This window comes from Myxine glutinosa, chromosome 6 (genome assembly GCF_964187855.1).
Source record: "Myxine glutinosa chromosome 6, kmMyxGlut1.1, whole genome shotgun sequence".
Lineage (NCBI taxonomy): Eukaryota > Metazoa > Chordata > Myxini > Myxiniformes > Myxinidae > Myxine > Myxine glutinosa.
The window spans coordinates 141,160,976-141,183,656 of record NC_136266.1 but is presented as its reverse complement, the minus strand read 5'-3'; the positions used below and the strand labels follow the sequence as shown (position 1 = coordinate 141,183,656).

The window sequence follows — 22,681 nt, the reverse complement described above, 5'->3', positions numbered from 1 at the left end:
TCGTCGATTCCGAAGTGTCGGCCGGCCGCCCGATTACTAAACTCTTCTGCAAACCTGCAGGCACGGAGCTTGAAAGCTGCTGTGAATGATCGCGGTGCCATCTCGTGGTCTTGGTCAGGATAGAAGCGAATCGTGAAGCTTGGTCTTGGTCAGGATAGAAGCGAATGGTGAATCTTGGTCTTGATAGCTCGAACAGAATAGAACGAATGGTGAAACTCCCCGTTGACCTCTCCGTTTTATACATTCGCCCAGCCCATGCGGCGGCATCAAAGCCGACTTCAATAGGTTTACCGCGGCGTTGGTTAGACAATAGGTACGTCATAATGTCCCATGCAAAACATCCTGTTTACCATGTTGACGCTTTTGTTTTGTGACTTAATCCTGTCTTTATTTAGCACACTCTATTCACTATGTGACCTGTCATTCAAAGAGGACTAGTGAAAGTACACATTTTCACAAACACGCATAGAAAAATCAAATATTGCAAACTTCAAACTTTCTTGTATTTTGACTGGCAGCAGTAATCGGCGTTGAACCTACCTTAGTAACGTAATTGACAATCATTCATCATTGTATCCCCGCAACCCCAAAGTAATATAAAGATTACGTCCCGTTGATATGACAGTTTTTCAATGCACAAATTTTTCTGTTACTGTGTATCAACCGCACCCCCTTTTTTAGGGTTTTCCCGTCGGTAAAAAACCGCGGTTGATACACCGGAAAATACGGTAAATGTTGTTTGAACTTTGGCCGAGGTCATTTACTTTTAATGATGTTTATATACGAATGATGTTTAATGATGTTTATATTGGTTTTGGGTCGTCCTTTCCACATATCTCGTGGGATTGTAAGTTGGATAGACGGCCGTGATGGCGGGGAGGGGTTTGGAATTTTCTCAAGCAGGGATTCAACCCGTGGTCTTATAAAAGGTCTTTGTCCGAGGTCACCGAGTTTGATCGGTGCAGCTGTGCAGAGATCTGTGCAGCCGTTTGTGCGGCACCCGGGAAAACAACCATCACAATGAAAACATCGTCACAATGAACGTTATGTGAACGCGAATGTTATGCAGGAGTCCAAACCTGAGAATGCTGGAGACTCAAGCTGACATTGGGAAAACTAAATAGCCTATTTTACTCTTGGAGATCCCAGGATTACCCACCCAAAATATCGTTGCGATCGGTTCAGCAGTTTTTACGGTACCTTCGAACGGATGAACAGACAGACAGACGGACATTTGGTGAATTAAAGTAAGATAATCGAGCCTTTTTGCATTTGTACTTTATTTTACATCCTCATCGACACTCACAGATAGACATGCAATGAAGTTAAGTGAGAATTACACTAGTGAGAATAAACTGGCAAAATGTACACATTTGAACCGGTACTTGCAGCAACAAGTCCAGGAAGCCGCTGCAAATGCTCAGTTGAGAATTGCAGACATGCTGATGCATTGTCGTTAAGGCCATGATAGATAAATTGAAAAGAATCGGAAGATTTTAATGGCTGCTCTGCTGAGTTGAGTATTTGAGCAGCCAAATAAGTACTTGAGGGAAGAAATAAGTATTTTTGTTTTGTATTTCCTGTGCATTTGTCAGGTATATGTGCACTACACGCAACCTCAACTGTGGATAGCTTACCTGTTTCGTGAATTTGGTGATGGGGTTGTGGTCTTTCTTTGAAACCGCCTTGTTCTTGGCAAAGCTTCTTTTTTTTTTATATTAATTTTTTTTTTTTTTACCTGCGTCATATCACAGGTCTACAAGAGATTCACGTTGTTGTTGATTATAGATTCCTAAAATGTGCACCCATTGGTCGGGCAGCTGCAGGATCACACCCACATCTGTCTCTTGATTCCACCCACCATGGCACCATAGCACCAAGACAAAATGTTATGGCCGCTATCTTGGTTTTCTGGTGGGCCTATCGCATTAAGCCTGTAGGCCTCTGCTGATTATTTACTGCCAGTGTTTGTTGCAATTATTATACACTACCTGTAAATTTGAACAACTAGAATGGCACTCGGTAGAGTGCATACCTCTGCCAGGCTGAACAGTTTGTTTTGTATCCCACTGATGGGCCAGATCTGGATTTGGACCTGCACCAAAATCTAATCGGCTTGTTCTTGTCACCTAACCAACTCGTCCACCAAGTTTAGGCATGTCATCCACAACTTTTTTAAAATACGTTATATATCGCTTTTCGTCCGATCTCAATGATGAAGAATCACTTAAAAATTAAATAATTATTTTTTTCCGAATCCATATTCAGATCTTCACCAAAATCAAATCGATTCGGTCTTTTCACACACCCAACTTGTCCACCAAGTTTCATCCAAATCCGTCCATAACTTTTTTTGAGATATGTTAGATGTCGTTTTTGGCCCTATCTCCCAATGGTGAAGAATCACTTTAAAATTTCCTGATTTGGATCCGGATCTTCACCAAAATCTAATCATTTCATTCTTGTCACATATGTTACCTCTTCCGCTCTGCCAAATTTCGTCCGAATCCGTCCACAACTTTTTGAGATACCTTGTTCACATACAGACAGACAGACAGGGGTGAAAACATAACCTCCAACCACCTTAGGTGGTGGAGGTAAAAATGTAATCATAAATCGAATAATAGTAAGGTTTAACCAAGCCCATCAGAATGCATGGTAATCAAGAGTTATGTTGCACATATTACTAAAACCATTGGCTTTGTGTGGGTTCAGTGTTACTCACAATGTGGGACCCCGAAAAATTTAATCATATGTCGAATAATCGTAAGGTTTAATCAAGTCCGTCAGAACGCACAGTGAGGTGTTGTGTTAATTTTTTAATAGCACATTAAATGCGCGTTTCCCATTCGGTACACTGCCGGATTTTGTTGCGGATTGTGACCACAGTGTGGTTATGCTTGTTTTTTTTCTTTGCAGCGTGGTTCATAACTTTGTAAAAGTATTCTGCTTGTATAGCTGGAGTTGCCATCTTGATTCCCATCACGTGTGCAGGTACGATGCGGGCAAAGATGGCTTCATCGATCTTATGGAGTTGAAACTTATGATGGAAAAGCTTGAGGCTCCAGAGACGCACCTCGGTCTGAAGAACATGATCAAGGAAGTGGATGAGGATTTTGATGACAAGCTAAGCTTCCGAGAGGTAATTGCATATTGAATTGAACTGTTCTTCCGACAACTACTATTTGATTATTGAAACTGATGATTATTGTTTTGCACATACAGTAGTCGCTATCTTTTATAGACACCTCTCTATCTAAGAAAAATGTCCCATCATGACCTGGGTGTTCTTTCAGCAAAGGCAAGGGATTACACACATACACACATACACACACTTCACCTTAAAAACTTATCCGACAGAATTTAAAATGTAATTGTTGAAGGACTGTTCCAGCATTCGTTCCAAGTCCCAAAAATGCACGAGGGATGTGTGGAACACCTGATTGCAAGTTTCCAAGTAACATAATTGCCTCATGTAATAATCGTTCAGCACATGCAACTCATGTACCCTTAGGTTTTTAGAGGTGACGTGAGGCATTCTGAGCAAATTTGAAACATTCGTTCTGAGGTGCCACCATGTGGTTCATCTAAAAAAAATCTATAAAAAAAATCCCCCGTGCTGATTCCACACTTTACTAATCGATTACAATGCCATGCCTTCAAGGAAATGAGAGGAATCAAATAATTGGACACCTTCAAACAGGATCTTCCATTAGCCATGTTGTAAGGCGTGAGGAGAGCAAATGAGAGCAACGAGGCGAGCAACATGAGGAGAGCAAATGTTTATGACCTCGGAAGACTTCATCCGACTCCTGTTCAAGACCGATACATTCGCACAACTCATCCACGCAATCGGTTTCAAACTGCCAAGAGGACTGCAAATACATTCTCTGGACCTCGCAGGATAAGTGCCCGCACCGTCTTGAGGTATCTCTGTGATGCAGGGATTCATACTTGTCAGCTGTTCATCGTCCAAGACTTGCACCTCGACACATCCAAGCATGCCTGCAGTGGTTAAATGAGGCAAGTGTTGTATTCGGTGACATATCCAGGTTTCTCCTTGCAAGGCATGATGGTAAATGCATGGGTCTACAGAAGACTCAATGAGAGATATTCCCCAGTCTGTGTCCAGGAAGTCGCAAATTTTGTAAATGGAAATGTCATGATGCGGGATGGTCCTACTGAAACCTTTTGCAACAACTTGATCCATATCCATTGCAATCTGATGGCAGATCAATACACTAATGAGACCTTACAGCAAGATGTGTTGTCTACCCTTCAAGGCTGGCCCTGCTCGTCCTGGAGGCTGGCCCTGAGAGCGGCCTTCATCGAGCAGTGGAACCGCTCACACAAGCCGTTGGCTTGGGGGTGGTAGGCCGTGGTGCGGTGTAGCTTGACCCCCAAGGCCTGGGCGACCGCGCCCAAAAGCTCGGAGGCGAATTGCGGGCCTCTGGCGGAGGAGATGTCCGAGGGCGTGCCGAAACGGGCAATCCAGGTGCCAATGAAGGCCTGCGCCACGTCGGCGGATGTCGTTGATGCCAGCGGGACACCCTCCGGCCACCTGGTGGTCCTGTCCACCATCGTGAGGAGGTGGGTGAAGCCCCGCGAGGAGGGAAGGGGTCCCACCAGGTCCACATTGACGTGGTCGAAGCACCGCGCGGGCACGTTGAAGGATGCCAACGGGGCCTGGGTGTGCCGGTGGACCTTCGCGCGTTGGCAGGCTACACAGGCGTTGGCCCAGTCGCGGACGTCCTTACGGAGCCCGTGCCAGACGAAGTTTGCTGCCACGAGCTTCTGCGACGCCTTCCGGCCCGGGGGGGAAAGGCCGTGGAGGGCGTCAAAAATGTGCCGCTGCCATCCGGTGGGCCCGATGGGGCGAGGTTGGCCCAGGGAAACGTCGCACAGGAGAACTGTGCCTGTGTTGGCTGTCCGGAGGGCTTGCACCGTGGGGTCGGCGTTCTGGTCGGCCGCCATGCGGGCGAAGTCCACACCCAGGTGAACGGCGTTCGCGCCGGACCGGGAGAGGCAATCGGCCACAGCGTTGTCCTTGCCCGTGACGTGCCGGGTGTCCGTCGTAAATTCGGACATGGCAGAGGTGGTGCTGCTGGCGGCCGACCACGGCTCTGTAACCTTGGCCATGGCGAAGACAAGGGGTTTGTGGTCCACAAACGCCGTGAATGGGCGGCCCTCCTAAAGATGGCGGAAGTGGCGAACAGCCAGGTAAAGGCGGAGGAGCTCGCGGTCGAAAGCGCTATACTTGCGCTCGTTAGGGCGAAGCTGCCAGCTGAAGAAGGCCAGCGGTTGCCAAGCCCCGTTCACCCACTGTTCATGCACGGCACCCACCGCGTAGTCGGAAGCGTCCGTGGTGAGGGCGATGGGTGCGTCGAGCTCCGGGTGCGCCAGCATGGTCGCGTTGGCGAGGGCCAGCTTAGCGCCCGTGAACGCCGCGTCCATCTCTGTGGTCCAGGCGACGTCGTGCTTGGCCGGCTTGCCCCGGAGGGCTTCGTACAGTGGGCGCATGAGTTGGGCGGCGCGAGGCATGAACCGGTGGTAGAAATTTACCATCCCCAAAAATTCCTGTGGGGCCTTGATGGAGCGGGGGCGCGGGAAACTTGTGACTGCCTCCACCTTGGTAGGCAGCGGGACGGCCCCGCGCTTCGTGATGCGGTGCCCCAGGAAGTCGATGGCCGTTACGCCAAACTGGCATTTCGCCAGGTTGATGATGAGGCCGTGCTGCCCGAGGCGCTCAAAAAGCGTGCGCAGGTGGATGAGGTGCTCCGCCCGGAAAGTGCTGGCGATGAGAATGTCGTCCAAGTAGACGAAAAGGAAGGTGAGGTCGCGCAGCACGCTGTGCATCAGCCGCTGGAAGGCCTGGGCCGCGTTCTTAAGGCCGAACGGCATGCGAAGGAACTCGAAGAGACCAAAAGGTGTAATTACCTCAGTCTTCGGCACGTCCGCCGGCCGGACGGGTACCTGGTGGTAGCCCCGAATGAGGTTGACCTTGGAAAAGATCACCCGCCCCGCCAAACGGGCGGAAAAGTCCTGTATGTGTGGTATCGGGTACCGGTCGGGGGTGGTGGTGGCGTCGTTGAGGTGGCGGTAATCGCCGCATGGTCGCCATCCGCCACCTGGTTTGGGCACGATGTGCAGGGGCGAGGCCCACGCGCTATTCGAGCGCCGCACAATGCCCATTCGCTTCAGCGCGTCGAATTCCCCCTTCGCCACGGCGAGTTTGGTCGGGTCGAGGCGACGAGCCCTGGCGTAGACCGTTGGACCTGTGGTCGGGATGTGGTGTTCGACGCCGTGCTTGACGGCGACGGCCGAAAACGTCGGCTGCGTGAGGGCGGGAAACTCAGCGAGTAGGCGGGTGAAATCGTCCACGGCCGGGAGCGCGCAGGCTAGCTTGGTCGGAGCGGAGCCGCTCAATGAGCAAGCGAGCGAGCTGAAGGTCTCCGCGTTGATGAGCCGACGCCGTTTGACGTCGACCAAAAGCCCATGCGCGCAAAGAAAATCTGCACTCATCAAGGCCATGGGCACGTTCGTCGTGATGAAGTCCCACCGGAAGCGCTGGCCCCCGAAGCAGAATGCGACACTGCGCGAACCGAAGTTGCGGATGGAGGAGCCGTTTGCGGTGACCAAGGCGGGGCCGCACAGCGCGGCCTGTTTGTCCTGCACCGAGGCGGGTATCACGCTCAACTGAGCGCCGGTGTCGCACAAAAAACGCCGCCCGGACGCTGTGTCCGTGATAAACAGAAGGCTGCCCGAATGGTCGACGCTCATGGCAGGCAGCGAGCGCCAGCCTGGTCGTTTTCCGACCTGCCAAAAGTGCATGGTTGGCGGCACGTTCTGGCCTTCTGCCCGAACCTGGCGTGGTAATAGCACATGGTCCGCTCTGGTGGAGGCTCCGGCGGTCGCGTTGGGTTCGGTCGACAGGGCGTCGCGGCGGTCGCTGCCGCCAGTGGCGCTGACTCGGCCGGTGGTGGCGCCGGTCATGGCGCGGGCGTTGCCTCGGTTGGCCCAGGGTTCCAGGCGGCCGGTCCGACGTGTCGCCTGGCCGAGAAAAATTTATCGGCCTCCTTGGCCCGGGCGCGACGGTCCGTGATGGGCAAGTTAGCCAAAGCTAACCGTACCTGCCCGGGTAGCTGCTGGAGGAACAGCTCGCGGAAGAGGAAATCCGGGCTGTGGTCGCCGAGTAGAGCCAGCATGTGGTCCATGCGCTCAGATGGACGGGCCTCACCCAGCTCCGGGAGGTCGAGTAGTTGTCGTGCGCGTTCGGTCTCCGTGAGTCCAAACGCACCTAGGAGTAGGCCTTTGAGCGCGCCGTATTTGTCGGCGTTCGGCGGGTTCTGTAGGAAGCTCAGGACCCGGGCGCAGTGGAGCCATTGAGCGCGGAGACCACATGGTGGTAGCGCGTCGTGTCCTCCGTGATGTTCCGCAGGGCGAATTGAGAATCCGCTTGGGCGAACCAGACGGCCGCGTGCGATTCCCAAAAGCCCGGGAGCTTCAAAGCTACAGATGACTCCATCGCCATGTTCTTGAAAAGGGGTTACCAATTGTGGGAGCTATGCTCGCACGATAAAACCGGACAAAATGAACGACGCCAGGAATGAAGTTTCACTGAGCTATTTATTTCCAGCTCACTCGAAAGAACTCAAAAGCACTGAATCAGCCCATCGAACGGGCGGCAATTTATAAGTAAAGTTCAACACACAAAAGCCACGCCTCAGGCGGGGCGTGGTATGCAAATGGCAAAGGCAAGTCTGGACACGCCCGGGCGAGTCCGGACAAGTGACCGCTCACCGGTTGCGTCATCGGCCGGTGCAAGGCAATTGTGTCATGCTTCCGGTAACCGCTACAGTAAAACGTATGTCAAAAGTGTTGTGAGCTGGCAAATCCAAATCCCTTCACTCATTCACTGGAGATGAGATAGATAGCTTGGCATTGCGGTCCTGAGACAACTGGGAGCCATTGATTCATAGCTCTGAGTTTCCGACGTTCGACCCATCTCAGGATGCAACTATAGATCACTTTTGGGCTGCCATGGCAGAGGTGAGGTCAGTGAATGATGCAGGATGACTACTTTGGAGTTCTTCTTCTTCCACAGTTGTCCAAAATGCTCATGACACTTCCTCACTCCAATGCTGCTCAAGAGGGACTTTTCATTTTCATGATGGTGATAAAGGCTGAGGCAGCAGAGGAGGCATTGCCATCGTTTCTGGTGTAATAAACATCAAAATCTCATAACAGAACCTGTCATCTCAATAAATAAGCCATGCAGAGGTCTACAAAATGTCATATATGGCAAAGCATAGAAATGAGTGCTGCTACAGCAGAGACAGCAGAGCAACACATTTATATATAATTGTATAAATTTTGGCTTGCACCAGTTATAGCAAATCTCCCCCCCTACCTTCCCCAGTTGTTATTCTGATAGTTTTGTCGTAAAGCATTTTATGTCACAATTTTTCCATTTACAATTTTGGTTCCAAGCTTCTTTATTATTATTATTATTTAATGAATTTATAAAATTATTTATTATTTTTATTATTATTATTATTTTATTTTTTTCTTTTCTTTCCTTTTTTTCAAGTTTTGTATTTTGTGTTCGACTAACTCGAGTTTGAACCAACTTCCTTCTCTACTGCGTTTAGTTCCTTTTGATCTTCCGCAAGGCGGCCGCCGGTGAACTGGCTGAGGACAGCGGCCTAATGGCACTTGCCCGCCGATCTGAGATCGACGTCTCCACTGAGGGCGTTAAGGGTGCAAAGACCTTCTTTGAAGCCAAGGTACGGTTACTTTACACAAATCATTTAGTTACCTATTGATGGGGGTAGGAGGAATTACATCCATGGTCTACCTTTTGTTCTCTTCATAGCAAAATTACCTTCTGAATATAAATTAAATTGTGAGAATGGATTCAGGAGTTTAGGAAAGGAGTGAGGAGGAGTGGTGGGGTGGGACGGTGTTTCCGGTCAACACAGGTGGGTATCATGGAAGCGATGCAACAAGAAATTTGACTATACACCAGTGTTGTAGTTGATGCCGAGTCTGAGTGCTTGGCAGTCCGTGTCCTGACTTCTTTTTCTTGTGCTTAGGACCTGCCTCTGGTTACTAACGATTCGTATGTCAAATGTTGTGGACACTATCCATTAATTTCTTGTGATTTTGAACCTCTGAACCCAAACATGCACACTCGTCCAGGCAAAGTTGTTGTGTTGTACACTTGTTGGTACACATGTCACAGCCACTGCATTTTATTTATTTTACATCGTACAAGATCATGCGACCACTCGTTCTTCTCTGCATCGTCCCCTCGACACCGCGGTGACATTGAAATTTTATTTCGACGTCGGGAAATTTTCCCCCAATCATCCGCAACGGAAAACAAAAATGCTAAAATTTATAACTCCGACGTTTTATCGCATCGCTAATCACATCTTAACATTAACGTTGGTCTATAGCTTCCCTTTTAATAATGTAACTAAAGGATAAACTGATATATTAACATATTGTTGCAGTTTTGCAAATAAAGGCAACCCCCCTATAGTTAGTTACACCACAACATGTAGCCTCCTATAGTTAGTTATTTCGTATTAAATGTAAAGCATAGGCCCTTTCCAGTGTTTAGAAAGAAAACAAATAATGCGTTGAGTCAGGCAGGATGATTGTAGGCCTCGTTGAGGCCTAAAGTGCCTCGTCATGGGACTAGACCAGGCCCTGCAGGCCTGAAAGAGGAATAAAACCTTCCCCGAAGGAGGAACCAGACATTCCTGTGAGGAGGAGCAGCGAGCAACCAGTGGGAGCTAAAGGGAAGGCATGGAGGAGTGGCCGAGGGTGACCAATGAGGGGCTGTCATGTCACGTGACCCCCGGCGGCCAATTGAGACCCATGAACATTCGGGAAGGGGTTGGGGTGTTATAAAAACCCAGCCCATAAACACATGCTCTCTCTTTCTCTTTCTCTTTCTCTTTCTCTTTCTCTTTCTCTTTCTCTTTCTCTCTTTCTCTTTTTGTATACAAGATCGAGGCTCGTGAAAGAGCTAACATTAATCACACAAAAAGACAAACAGACACACAAAAAAACAAGGGGAGCGGCAGACAAGATGGGGAGAGAGGGGGAAGGACACAAGCACAACATTTGAGAGCAGGGACATCGGGAGGACTTGGCGGGAGGTGGGAGAGGAATAAAACATATGAACACTGCAAGGACTCTGGGGTGAATTAGCGGGCGTAGAAAAGATCAAGGTTTTCGATGGGGGAAGATAAGAGATGGTGGTGAACAGCTGTTTTAAAGACCTGGAGGGAGGAGTGGGATTGAAGGGAGTGGGGGAGTTTGTTCCAGAGGCGGGAGAAAAGGGGAATGAAAGAGTGAAGGTGAGCAGAGAGCCTAGACTTTGGCAGTTTAACCATAAGAGGGTTGCAGGCAGATCTTGTGCGACCTGAAGGAATATTGGGGGGACAGAGCACAGAGAGAGCTGGGGGAGCAAGGCCGGAGAGGAGTCGGTAGAAGACAGAAAGACCACCAACCTGCCTGCGGTGAGTGAGTGAAAGGCCCTCGGAGTTGACTGCATCGCAGGAGATTCCAATGATTCTGAAAGCTTTGGCCTCAACAGCGTGAAGCCGAGCAAGGTGTGAGGCAGGAGCACCAGCCCAGAGGGGGGAACAGTATTCCATTGAGCTGCGGATGAAAGCCTTGTATGTGGTGAGGAGCTCAGGTGTGCCAAGGAAGGACTTCGCACGACGGAGGATGCCCAGTCGGCGACTGGCTTTGGAGGCCAGCTTGGAAATGTGGTTTTCCCAAGAAAGATCATGGCAGATAGTGAGACCCAAAAGCTTGAGCGACAGAACTTCTTGGAGAGGATTGTTGAGAAAGTAGATGTGAGGGTTGTCCAGTCGGTCCTTTCGGAGAGACATTATAAGAGTGTGAGATTTGTCAGGATTGAAAGACGTGTTCCACTTGTTTGACCAGTCTGTGATTTTGTCCAGGTCTGCAGAGAGTGAGGAGGCTGCAGTTCACTGGTAATTCCCTGTTTGTCGTAAAAAGCGACAAAAAGGGTTGGCGGCAGGAAGGGCATCCGGCCGTAAAAACACTGCTTCAAAAAGGGGACCGAAAAACAACAACAACCACGGTCCCCGAAAAAGGCCAACCCCCACTTTGTGGGGAAAAGTGGCCTCTAAAGGTGGTTTTAAAAAAATTTATTTATTCAAATTTACCGGAGAATATACATCTCTCTCTCTCTCTCTCTCTCTCTCTCTCTCTCTCTCTCTCTGGCAAAAGAGCAAAGTTCTGTGGGTGTCCTCAGCTCATGGTACATCCGGTAGGCTTCCCGCCACCCCCCCCCCCCCCCCCCCCCACCCCCTCCAGTCTCTTCCAAAAGACATAAGTTGGACAAGAGAAGGGGTTAAATACCTAGGTGTTTATCTTGGACCCAATCAGTACTCCCATATTAACTGGGAAGGAGTAGTAGAACAGGCAACCAAGCGGCTCAACAAATGGAAAAGGTTCCTTCCACAAATGTCCTTTCGAGGCCGAATACTGATTATTAACACCCTGGTCGCCTCTGCCCTGTGGCATAAATTTATTTGTTTGCAGCCACCAGAAGGCTTGCTTAAAGCTATTCAACAGACACTGGTAAATTTCTTTTGGGGAGGTTACCACTGGTTGCGGATGGACGTACTTTGCCGCCCCGTGTCTCTTGGTGGCCAAGGGCTCATTGACCTAAAGTGTCGGCTGATGGCGTTTCGGCTGAAGTCAATACGTCTGCTCAATGCTGAAAAACTGCCCTGGCGCCCTGTGGCACAGTGAATACTGAGGCAAGCTGGAATGCTTGGCTACGGCCTTGAGACTTTTTTGATCGAATCCCAAAAAGTTGATGTGTCCCACCTTCCTCTGTTCTACCAGAGCTTGTTGAATGCTTGGCAAGCCGTAGTGGTAAGCCGCCAAAAGGAGTCCTATGAGGTTAAAATGTTTGTGGGAGAACCTCTCTCTTCTCTCTTCTCTCTCTTCTCTCTCCTCTCTCTCTCTCTTCTCTCTCTCTTCTCTCTCTCTTCTCTCTCTCTTCTCTCCCTCTTCTCTCTTCTCTTCTCTCTCTCTTCTCTCTCTCTCTTCTCTCTCTCTTCTATCTCTCTTCTCTCTCATCTTCTCTCTCTCTTCTCTCTCTCTTCTCTCTCTCTTCTCTCTCTCTTCTCTCTCTCTCCTCTCTCTCTCTTCTCTCTCTCTCTCCTCTCTCTTCTCTCTCCTCTCTCTTCTCTCTCCTCTCTCTCTCTCTTCTCTCTCTCTCTTCTCTCTCTCTCTTCTCTCTCTCTCTTCTCTCTCCTCTCTTCTCTCTCCTCTCTCTCCCTCTCTCTCTCTCTCTCTCTCTCTCTCTCCCCTCCTGCTATCTTGATCGGTCCTCTGGTTCCTGCTCTACCTGTCTTTCATGAAGAGTAGGCAAGCTATTGCCAACGCCATGAACAAATTCACTAACTATTTAGACGTCAGGCCTGGTCTGCTGGTTTGTGAAAGGCTTGGGCCAAAAAATTTCCTGGTCAACTCCACAAGAACTTGGCCATTTAACTAATGCCGGCAAACGAGATGCCCAGCATTTACTGCAGCTCCAAAGTATCAGTCTTTTGGTTCATCCTGCTCTGTGTCAAAGGTAAATGTGTTCTGCACCATTCTGTTCGACATATCAATACAATGAGAAATGCAGCAAAATAATGCCACCACTTGGTCATTTCATCATTCCTGAAATTCATATATAAATGGTAAAGTAGTAAATGCTACATTCTGGTGATAATGATCTCCGATTCACTGGACAACAAAAAAAAAAAAACTTTCCGTCTGTTACTGAGGTAAATGTAGGTGTCCTTTATTTCTTTTTTATTTGAGCATGCTGATTCCAAATCTGAAGTCAGGATTGCCTCAGCACGTCAGGAGTTTGTTACAGAAAAATGACATTCAAACTCGATCTTGTTTGAACCGATTTTGTTGAAACTAGGCACACAGATAGTCAATGATAGCTTACATATGCAAGTCATTTCTTTCGAGATCAGATCCAAGATGGCCGACTGGCGGCCATTTTGTTACTTAAACGTGTTCCCAACCATTTCTATGATGTGCATGGTCCGTTTTTGTTCAAACTTGGCACAAGGACACCACATGAGAGTATACATGTGCAGAAGATCTTGTTTTGTCATCAGACCAAAGAGGGCCGACTGCCGGCCTTTAACTGTGTACATCAAAATTACTAAAATCACTGGGGCTGTGACATTTTATGTCTTTTTCTCCCTGTTTTATTTCAATTTAATTATATATTTGCACAGTGTAGAATGCAAATTGCCTTTCAGGCCCTTACAAAAACCTCCAGTTTTGCAGTACTTAGACATGTTAAATAAGGTGCTGTATAAGACACTGCTTCAACGCCGCTAACCTTCCAGATGATTTTTTTTTTTAATGCCCTTTAAAATCGTTATTTTATTTCAATTGAATTATATACTTGAACACTGTGCTGGACAAGGTATTCTATGAACTCTCTCGTTTTAAATGCAGGTGTTCTGCAGGTGTTGTAACATTCTAAGTACATTTATATTTGTCCATACGTGGCTCTACTGTCAAGTGTGTTGCCTTCTGTCCCCTCGTTCTTCCATGAGCTTCAATTGTGTGCTTTGCATTTTGTAGACTGCAAAGTACCTGGACATTTTTGTTTACACTGCGTTTGACCTCTACGACGTGTAAACATTTGATCTACCGATGGGTTGGTTCAGCAGATGCAATGTGGAACAACACAAGGATTTCTGCTGTTATTTTGGCCCTGAAGATAGCTGTTGCTCTCTTGGCAGGTGCAAGCTGTGGCTGAAGGGAGCCGATTTGAAGCAGAAATCAGGGCAGAGCAGGAGGAGAAAAGGCACGAGGCAGAAGTGAAGAAACAACGACAACATGCTTTCAAAGAACTTCAGTCTGCCTTTAAGCAATGAGCCTGCATGCAGTGCAAGACCATGAATGAAATCAGTTGTATTTGTCTGTGCTTGCTTTATCTTAAAGGTAAATTGTGGGAATGTGTGCTGAAGACTTGGGTGAGTGACTAGAGTTTGTATTATCAAGGCAAAGCCTTATGGTACATAAAATTATTATTATTATGATTGCATTATTGCTGCTTGGCAGGTCACTACTGTGAGTGGGAGAGAGAGGGTGATTGAGAAAGTTTGGGACAGAGTGGTTGAATGGCTTCATGAAATGCACGGTCTTTTATACTTCTGACTTGAAAGGCCAAGAATATATTTGGTTGCCATAATATTACTAACTGAGTTAAAAACTCTGGTCCAAACTTTTTTTTTTATTGTGGAGGTCTTTGGGGGGAGGGGAAGTTTATGGCGGCAGGAGAGGGATGTACAGTTCATTGGTTTGTATCTGTAAAAAGCACGTGGCTACATGTTTACATCAGTTATTGCAGGGATGCTGTTGATGCAGTGCCCCCTGTAGACTAGAGCATGAATTTGTGATTGTTCAGGGTGCCAGCGATAACTCGCCTACTCTTTGTGAAGACACTAGGCTTTTCACATCCACCAACTAATAACAGCAGACGTGACAACCAGTTTAATATCCATCCTCGGGACGGCGCGCACATTGATGTCGTGCCCTAAATACAAAACACCGGGGTGACAGTTTATAGCTGGGCTCAGATTCGATTTTTATTAGCTGAACAAATTCAGTGCCTATAGAAAGTGCACACCCTCTTTCAAAATGTTCACCTTTTGTTGCCTTATTTCAAAAAAAATTCGGTAAATTAATGTAAACTAGGGCATGCCCGTACTATATATATAGGACGTGCCCGTGCCCGTGGGTGCCCGTTCCTTGCCAAAAAAAAAAAAAAAAAAAATGTCTTCGCCCATGCATGCATGGGCGTGCCCATGGGCCCATGGGCGTGCCCGTAAGTGCGTGATGTGACCGTACAATGAATGTATCGTCCCGACGCCGCAGCTCGGATGGCGCTGCAGTTAATCGGGCCCCCAAATTCCTCATCGACGATAACTAAACAATATATTATATGAATCGCACCGTACATACCTCCTTCTAGATCTTGTTCTTGTCTTGATATACTCACTCAGGCTCACTCTATCACGACTGAGTCCTCCCAGCTCCTCCAAATGGCGCCCGCTAGCCGCTACGTAAGTCCGGAAGTGACGTCCTCATTTGACTGTCCGGAAGGTCGCAAATCGCAGTTACGATGAATCGCAAATTAGTTTTAATTAGTTTTAAAACATAGTTTAACGGCAACATAGTTTGCCGACGGGAAATAAATGAATACGCTCTCAAATGTGCCATCCGAGGCAGAGTCTGTTCGTCACGTTCGGCACACGTGATAGCTCGCTGCTCTCTGATTGGTTGAATCGTTTTTTGGACATAGCTCGGTAACTACTTCTGCGATTAATTTAAAACCTTGAAAAGGCACATCTTCGGGTCCCCAGCAATATACCTGGCAAGTTTCAAGTATATCGGACCGGTTGGTGTCGAGAAACAGCGGTCACAGACAAACATACATACAAACATACATACAAACATACACACAGAGATTAGTGGAATTATAGATAGATTAACAAATTCCAGAAAAAATAATTAAAAATGCAAAACTAGAATATCTTTGTTTGGTAAGTGTCCACCCCCCTGGGTTGATACTTGGTGGAAGCACCTTTGAAATACAGCTGTGAGTCTGTTGGGATAGGCCTCTACCAACCTTGCACACCTTGATTGGGCAATATTTGCCCATTCTTCTGTACAAAAATGTTCCAGCTCAGTGAGGTTGCATGGGAAGCGTTGATGGACAGCAATGTTCAAGTCATGCCACAGATTTTCGATTGGATTTAGGTCTGCGGTCTAACTGGGCCACTAAAGGACATTTATCTTTTTTTGTTCCTTAGCCACTCCAGTGTCGCTTTGGCTGTTTACTTGGGGTCGTTGTCATGCTGAAAGGTGAACTCCCGTCCCAATTTCAGCTTTCTTGCAGAGGGCAGCAGGTTTTCCTCTAGGATTTTTCTGTATTTTCCTCCAACCTTTTTCCTTTCTATCCTGACAAGTGCCCCAGTCCCTGCTGATGAGAAACATCCCCATAATATGATGCTGCCATCACCATGCTTCACAGTAGGGATGGCGTTCTTTGGGTGATGTGCTGCGTTGGGTTTGCGCCAAACGTAACGTTTTGCATTTTGGAAGTTGTGCATTACGATGTGTAAATAAAGGTGGAAAACGTCTACATTAATGCAATTTAATTCCAGGCTATAAGGCAACACAAGGTGAAAATTTTGAAAGGGGGTGTAGATTTTCTGCTGCAAACCTTGCTATCCTCCAATTTCACCCAATAATTTGCAAAATTTGTGACAAGAATGTACAATTGGTGGCACATGCGGCCATTTGCACTGCCCGTCATAGCAGCGCTAAAGACGACATTCGACCACAGAGAGCGATGCCATTTATAATATGATTAAACAAAGATTTAAATGGATGACTATGGAATGAAGTGAGGATGCTGGATAGGAAAATGCCATCGGGCTTATGAAATGAAATGTACCATTGGCTGACTTTGACATAGTTACTTCTGAGACCTGCATTTATTATTTGGGAGGAAGCCTGATAATATTTTCATCATCTGATTTAAAATGAGAGCCTAACATGCATAAACAATCTGTCATTGGGCCACATTGATTTGTGCATTCTGTTTTGTACCAATTTCACAAAACACGCTTTCATCCCTGCTCTGCTGTGCAGAGGACTATTGGGTTTACTCATACAAATGCACTGCTTTTGCATTTGTATGTATGAGTATCGGCAATGTTCCTTGGCATTTGCATTGGCTGGCATAATCTTCCATTCCTCTAATGTTGAACTTAAAGTTTAACCATGTTTGCAAGTAATTAAAGTTGAATAAGGAGGCAATTTAGTGTGGTGTTTTACAGACCTTATCTTTGTAACCCTCTGCTAGTGCAGCGGGGTATCTCAAACCCCTAATGCATGCTACTAACCATGTCCAAAGCCCTGCCACATTAACGGAGTGTTAGAGTGTGATTATATATATATATATATATCCACACATCAGATCCCCTAACTTATCGAGTCCCAGCAACAAGTGTCGGCTGCCACACATTATTATTATTATTAATATTATTTTGGATACAGAATCGAGGCTTGTGGAAGAGCTAACACATTGAACATGAAAACATGCACAGACACATAAAACATACAATGAAGGGAGCGGGAGAGAGAGGGAAGCACAACAACAGTAGTGAACAGGGACGTCGGTATATCTGTGGAAGGGGGAGGAGGGGTACAAGGTATAAAGCAAATGAACACCACTAGGAATTTCAGGAAAGATGTTGGGGATTGAAAGAGGCGGATTTGGGGTGTTTTAACGGGGGAAGAAAAGATCAAGGTTTTGGATGGGGGAAGATAAGAGATGGTGGTGAACAGCTGTTTTAAAGACCTGGAGGGAGGAGTGGGATTGAAGAGAGTGTGGGAGATTGTTCCAGAGGCGGGAGAAAAGAGGAATGAAAGGGTGAAGGTGAGCAGCTGGTCTTTGCCCTGCTGATCAATGGTTAGGAGGTTTGCAGTCAGGAATTAAATTTACTGAAAGGAGCACACTGACCCTAGATGTGATGCACTGTGCATAATTTACGTTCACGTGTTGGTGTCATGTCACATCTCGGTCAGTGTGCTCCTTTTGTCAAATGTATACAGTAGATACAATGCCTTCAGAAAGTATTCACATTTTGTTGTGTTGCAGCCTGATTTAAAGGATTATATTTTGTTGCTTCTTCACACATAATACCCCATAATGTCAAAGATTTTTTTTTTTTTTTTTTAGAATCTTTTACAAAATGATGACAAATGAAATACAGAAATATTGGATTTACATAAGTATTCAACTCCCCCCCCCCTCCCCCTCTTCCCCCTCCCCTCTTCCCCCCCACCCCACCCCCCCCCCCCCCCCCTCAGTCAATATTTCATAGAACTGCCTTTAGCAGTGATTACAGCTTCGAGTCTACTTAGGTATGTCTATCAGCTTTGCACATCTGGATTTGGGGAGTTTTTCCCATTTTTCATTGCAGATTTGCTCAAACCCTGTCAAGTTGGATGGGGAGTGTCAGTGAAACAGCAATATTCAAGTCTTTCCACGAATTCTCATGGGATTAAAGTCTGGGCTTTGGCTGAGAAACTCAAGGACTTTCACGTTCTTGTTCTGAAGCCATTCCAGTGTTGCTTTGGCTGTATGCTTGGGGTCATTGTCCTGTTCAAATGTAAATCTTCACTCCAGTCTAAAGTCTTTTGCACTCTCGAGCAGGTTCTCCTCAATGATTTGCCTGTATTTGGCTCCATTCGTTGTTCCATCGATCCTTACAAGTCCCCCAGTCCCTGCCATTGAAAAACATACCCATAGCATGATGCCGACTCCACAATGCTTCACGGTAGCAATGATGTGAGATGGCTGATGGGCTGTGTTCGGTCTCAGTCAGACATCGCACTTTGCATTCAGGCCAAAGAGTTCAATTTTCTTCTCATCCACGGAATCTTTTGCCTCATGCTCTGTCTTTCACGTGCCTTTTTGCAAACGAAATGTGTGCTGTCATGTGCCTTTTTCTCAGGAGTGGCTTCCACCTGACAAAAAAAATAATCAAGTTAATCTATTTTAAATTCAGGCTTTAACACAACAAAATCTTAAAAAGTCAAGGGGTGTGAATACTCTCTGAAGGTACTGTGTGTGTGTGTGTATATATATATATATATCTACACTTGCACACATTCATGCTCTTCCATCTCGTCGATCATCAGATGTAGCATTTGACCTGATGTAAGTATTTGAACCATTTCTCCTCGATGCACAATCAAGTACTGACCTACCCTTTCTGCTAATAAAGGGAAGAGAACATCAATTGGAACTTTCCCACGAAAAGGACCCAGCATTATTTTGTTGATGTTATGGCAACCAAATAATATCATTGGCTAAGCAATGGACCAATACTTCCAATGAATGTTAAACTGTAAGCGAACATTTGTTGCTACTTATCTCTTTTTAATGTGCAAATGGCCTTGATCAGCGTTCCCTACAACCTCCCACCCCCCCCCCCCCCCCTTCCCCACTTCCCTTTCTGCATATTAGTTGTACTTTTTAATGCAAAATTGTTTGAGATCTTCACACATTGAATTTTTTTCTCATCTTTCCTTGTTTTCAAAGACTTGTAAACGCTTGACGCATTTCCATTACTTGCAGCATTAGAAGGCTAAAAAGTCTGAATGTTTTTACAATTGATGTGATTAACTTGTGATTTCACCTGTAGCACCAAAACCTAACATGGGGGGTACGTATTTAGCAAATAATCTTTCATACGTCTGTGCCAAATGAAAGAGGGAGTTTTCTGAGCGACTGAACATTTGCCGATGTGTGCGGACTGCATGATGTGCTGCTGTTGGTTATGCAATCGTATTCTTGCGTTGCTGCTTACTTTTTCATCCGAGCGAGTTGAATTCAGCACTGCGTGAGGAGGGATGGTTTTGCTGAACGACTTGTGGAAGGAATTTACTGTAAACTTTCATAAAGCACAATTACACATTTTATCTTTCACTTTTCTAATTAAAATAGTAACAAACAGTCTGTCTTGTTTGTTTTCACCCACTCTGAGAGTTTGCATTGTTTTAGATGTAAACTTTACTTGTTTCATTCCTGAAGAGAAGGGAGGTGTGTGTCTGTGTGCTTTAATATAGATAATTTATTCTCAGAACTAACTTGATCTACATACCTGGCGACATTGCGTTTCAAAAATTCCAATCGCGTAAACCTTTCTGGGGCTCTGCAAATCTTTTGTGATGTGGGGTTTAAAGCAATGGACAAGTGGCAAATCTCTTGGTGGACAACAACATTTCTACCAAAAAACTGGTGAGTGATCTGACAGAAGAGCCTCCAGATCTCGACTTTCCCTGGAAAGAGTTGTCTGCGCTCACTGGGATCCACACTCTCCATGCAAGGACATCACACCACCTCCAAAAATGGAGTTTCACAGACAGACCAGCATATGACTGTGGTCACCCAAATCGGAGTATTCAACACGGAATGAGTGACACCTATGGAAATTTACAACCTAAAATGAAGGATTTAGGACAAACCACTTAAAAACAGACAGTGCTGTGACCTAATTGGACTTGTATCTGTGAGCTGTAATTTGGCATATACAAGAATACTGTTTCAAAGCTTTCTTCTTTTATTTTTAATCTATAATAACCTGTGTGTGTGTGTGTGTGTGTGTGTGTGTGTGTGTGTGTGTGTGTGTGTGTGTGTGTGTGTGTGTGTGTGTGTGTGTGTTTGTCCTCCAAAACAATGAAACCTAGCGGCCCCAAACCTTGCATGCATACTTCTTGACCACGAAGGGATTGCGTGAATGAAAACTGGGTGTTTGGGTGTGTTAAAAAAAATTAAAATGCGCCTAACCAAAAACCCCATGAAGCCTTACAAAATGATGGTCTGCTATCTTGGTCAGCCCACTCTCACATTGCTGGGTCTCACATTGCTTTGGCCACCATTTTCTTTTGGCCTGTTCAAATGTGCCTTGCCTTGGAAACACACTTACTCATGAAATAATTAAAGCATTTGATCTGAATTCGGATTCAAGGATCGGATCCTGTTCACAAAATAAATATCAATCTGATAATTTAACACATTAGCGATTCTTATAACTAAGTGTATATCTTTAACTCGGCTTTCAGCAAGGCTGTCCTTCCTCCTTCTCCACATTGCCAAAGTATGAAACTTAACTTTTTCTACTGTTCCAACAATTGTATTGAGTGAAGAATATTAAGGAATGTGCCCAAAGTGTAACTTTATTGAGTAAAACGAAAATAATTAACCAGCAGGATCGACGGAAAGGCTTCCGCAGTCGTGCCTGTGTGCTCTGTGGGCAAATCTCTGAGTAAGGAAGGCAAGATAAATCAAATTATTAGAGATATAATTAAAAGAATGTGTCCCTCTTCTTGCTATGCTTATAGTCTATTTAATTTATTTCCTTCCTTTAAAAAGTAGAATGGACGAGCAAACTGATGGACGAGCAAAGGCCTCTTTTAAGGTCAACCTTTGGTGCTTTTGGGTTGTCGTGTTGATGAACTTTAGATGTGTGCTTATGCTTTACCGCAACGCTACTTCAAACAGGCTGCGGTGCCTCGATCCACTCACAAACACTCATATGGGAGTGTGTGTGTGTGTATACCTCCCCTTCCATCCCCCCCCCCCCCCCTTCTTCCGCCTCCCTCCTCCCCCTCTTCCTTCCCCCTACCCTTCATTCCTTTCCCCCCTCCGCTTCCCTCCTTCCATCCCTCCTATGTCTCTCCCCTCCCCCCTTTGCATATTCCTGGCACAAAGCAACTACATTGCCTGGCAACACAGGGTACTTTTGCAAGTTTTCAATAAAGAAAATTTAACAAATTAACTAACCTAACCATAACAATGGAAGAACGCACATATTCTGTGCATTTGTGGCCACAAATTGTGGCCACAATTTCCAACAAGTTTGAAAATCCTCTCTATCTCTTTGCTGATGACTCTACTCTGTCGCTCCATTCTTCATCCCTCAGATCGGCAGTCTGCAGCCTCCTCACTCTCTGCAGACCTGGACAAAATCACAGACTGGGCAAACAAGTGGAACATGTCTTTCAATCCTGACAAATCTCACACTCTTACGATGTCTCTCCGAAAAGACCGACTGGACAACCCTCCCATCCACTTTCTGAATAATCCTCTCCAAGAAGTTCTGTCACTCAAGCTTTTGGGTCTCACTATATCCCATGATCTTTCCTGGGAAAACCACATTTCAAATCTGGCCTCCAAAGCCAATCGCCGACTGGGCATCCTCCGTCGTGCGAAGTCCTTCCTTGGCACACCTGAGCTCCTCACCACATACAAGGCTTTCATCCGCAGCTCAATGGAATACTGCTCTCCCCTCTGGGCTGGTGCTCCTGCCTCACACCTAGCTCGTCTTCACGCTGTTGAAACCAAAGCGTTCAGAATCATTGGAATCTCCCGCGATGAAGCTAACTCCAAGGGCCTCTCACTCACTCACCGCAGGCAGGTTGGTGGTCTTTCCATCTTCTACCGACTCCTCTCTGGCCTTGCCCCCCCAGCTTTCTCTGGGCTCTGTCCCGCAAATATTCCTACAGGTCGCACAAGATCTGCCTGCAACCCTCTTATGGTTAAACTGCCAAAATCAAGACTCTCTGCTCTCCTTCATTCCTCTTTTCTCCCACCTCTGGAACAAACTCCCTCACTCTCTTCAATCCCATTCCACCCTCCAGGTCTTTAAAACAGCTGTGCACCACCATCTCTTATCTTCCCCCATCCAAAACCTTGATCTTTTCTATCCCTGCTAATTTCACCCCAATTCCACCTTTTTGAAATACCAACTTCAGTCCTGGAAGTCCTTGGTGTCCTTGTGTTTTATACTTCTCCCACCCCCCCCCCCCCTTCCCATGCCTCCTCCCCCCAAGCCCTCTCCCTTCCACACATCTCCCTGCTCTCAAATGTTGTGTTTGTATGCTTCCCCTTCTCTCCCCATCTTGTCTTCCGCTCCCTCTTTTTAGATATTTTGTTTGTCTGGTTGATTTGTTTGTGAAGTAAATGTTAGCTCTTTCACAAGCCTCGATTCAGTATACAAAAAAAAACAAAAAAAAAACA

General features: G+C 46.4%; 1 protein-coding gene across 1 annotated transcript in view; it reads left to right on the top strand.

Moving 5' to 3' along the window:
- LOC137430377 (EF-hand domain-containing protein D2) overlaps positions 1–16,154 on the top strand; it is a 39,804-nt gene extending 23,650 nt beyond the window's left edge. Inside the window, exons 2-5 of the mRNA XM_078780616.1 lie at positions 2,995–3,142; positions 8,652–8,786; positions 13,821–14,769; positions 15,567–16,154. Of these exons, the coding sequence (XP_078636742.1) occupies positions 2,995–3,142; positions 8,652–8,786; positions 13,821–13,955 (418 nt within the window). The 3' untranslated portion in view covers positions 13,956–14,769; positions 15,567–16,154. The remainder of the gene's footprint in view (positions 1–2,994; positions 3,143–8,651; positions 8,787–13,820; positions 14,770–15,566) is intronic.
- Positions 16,155–22,681: the final 6,527 nt, after the last annotated feature.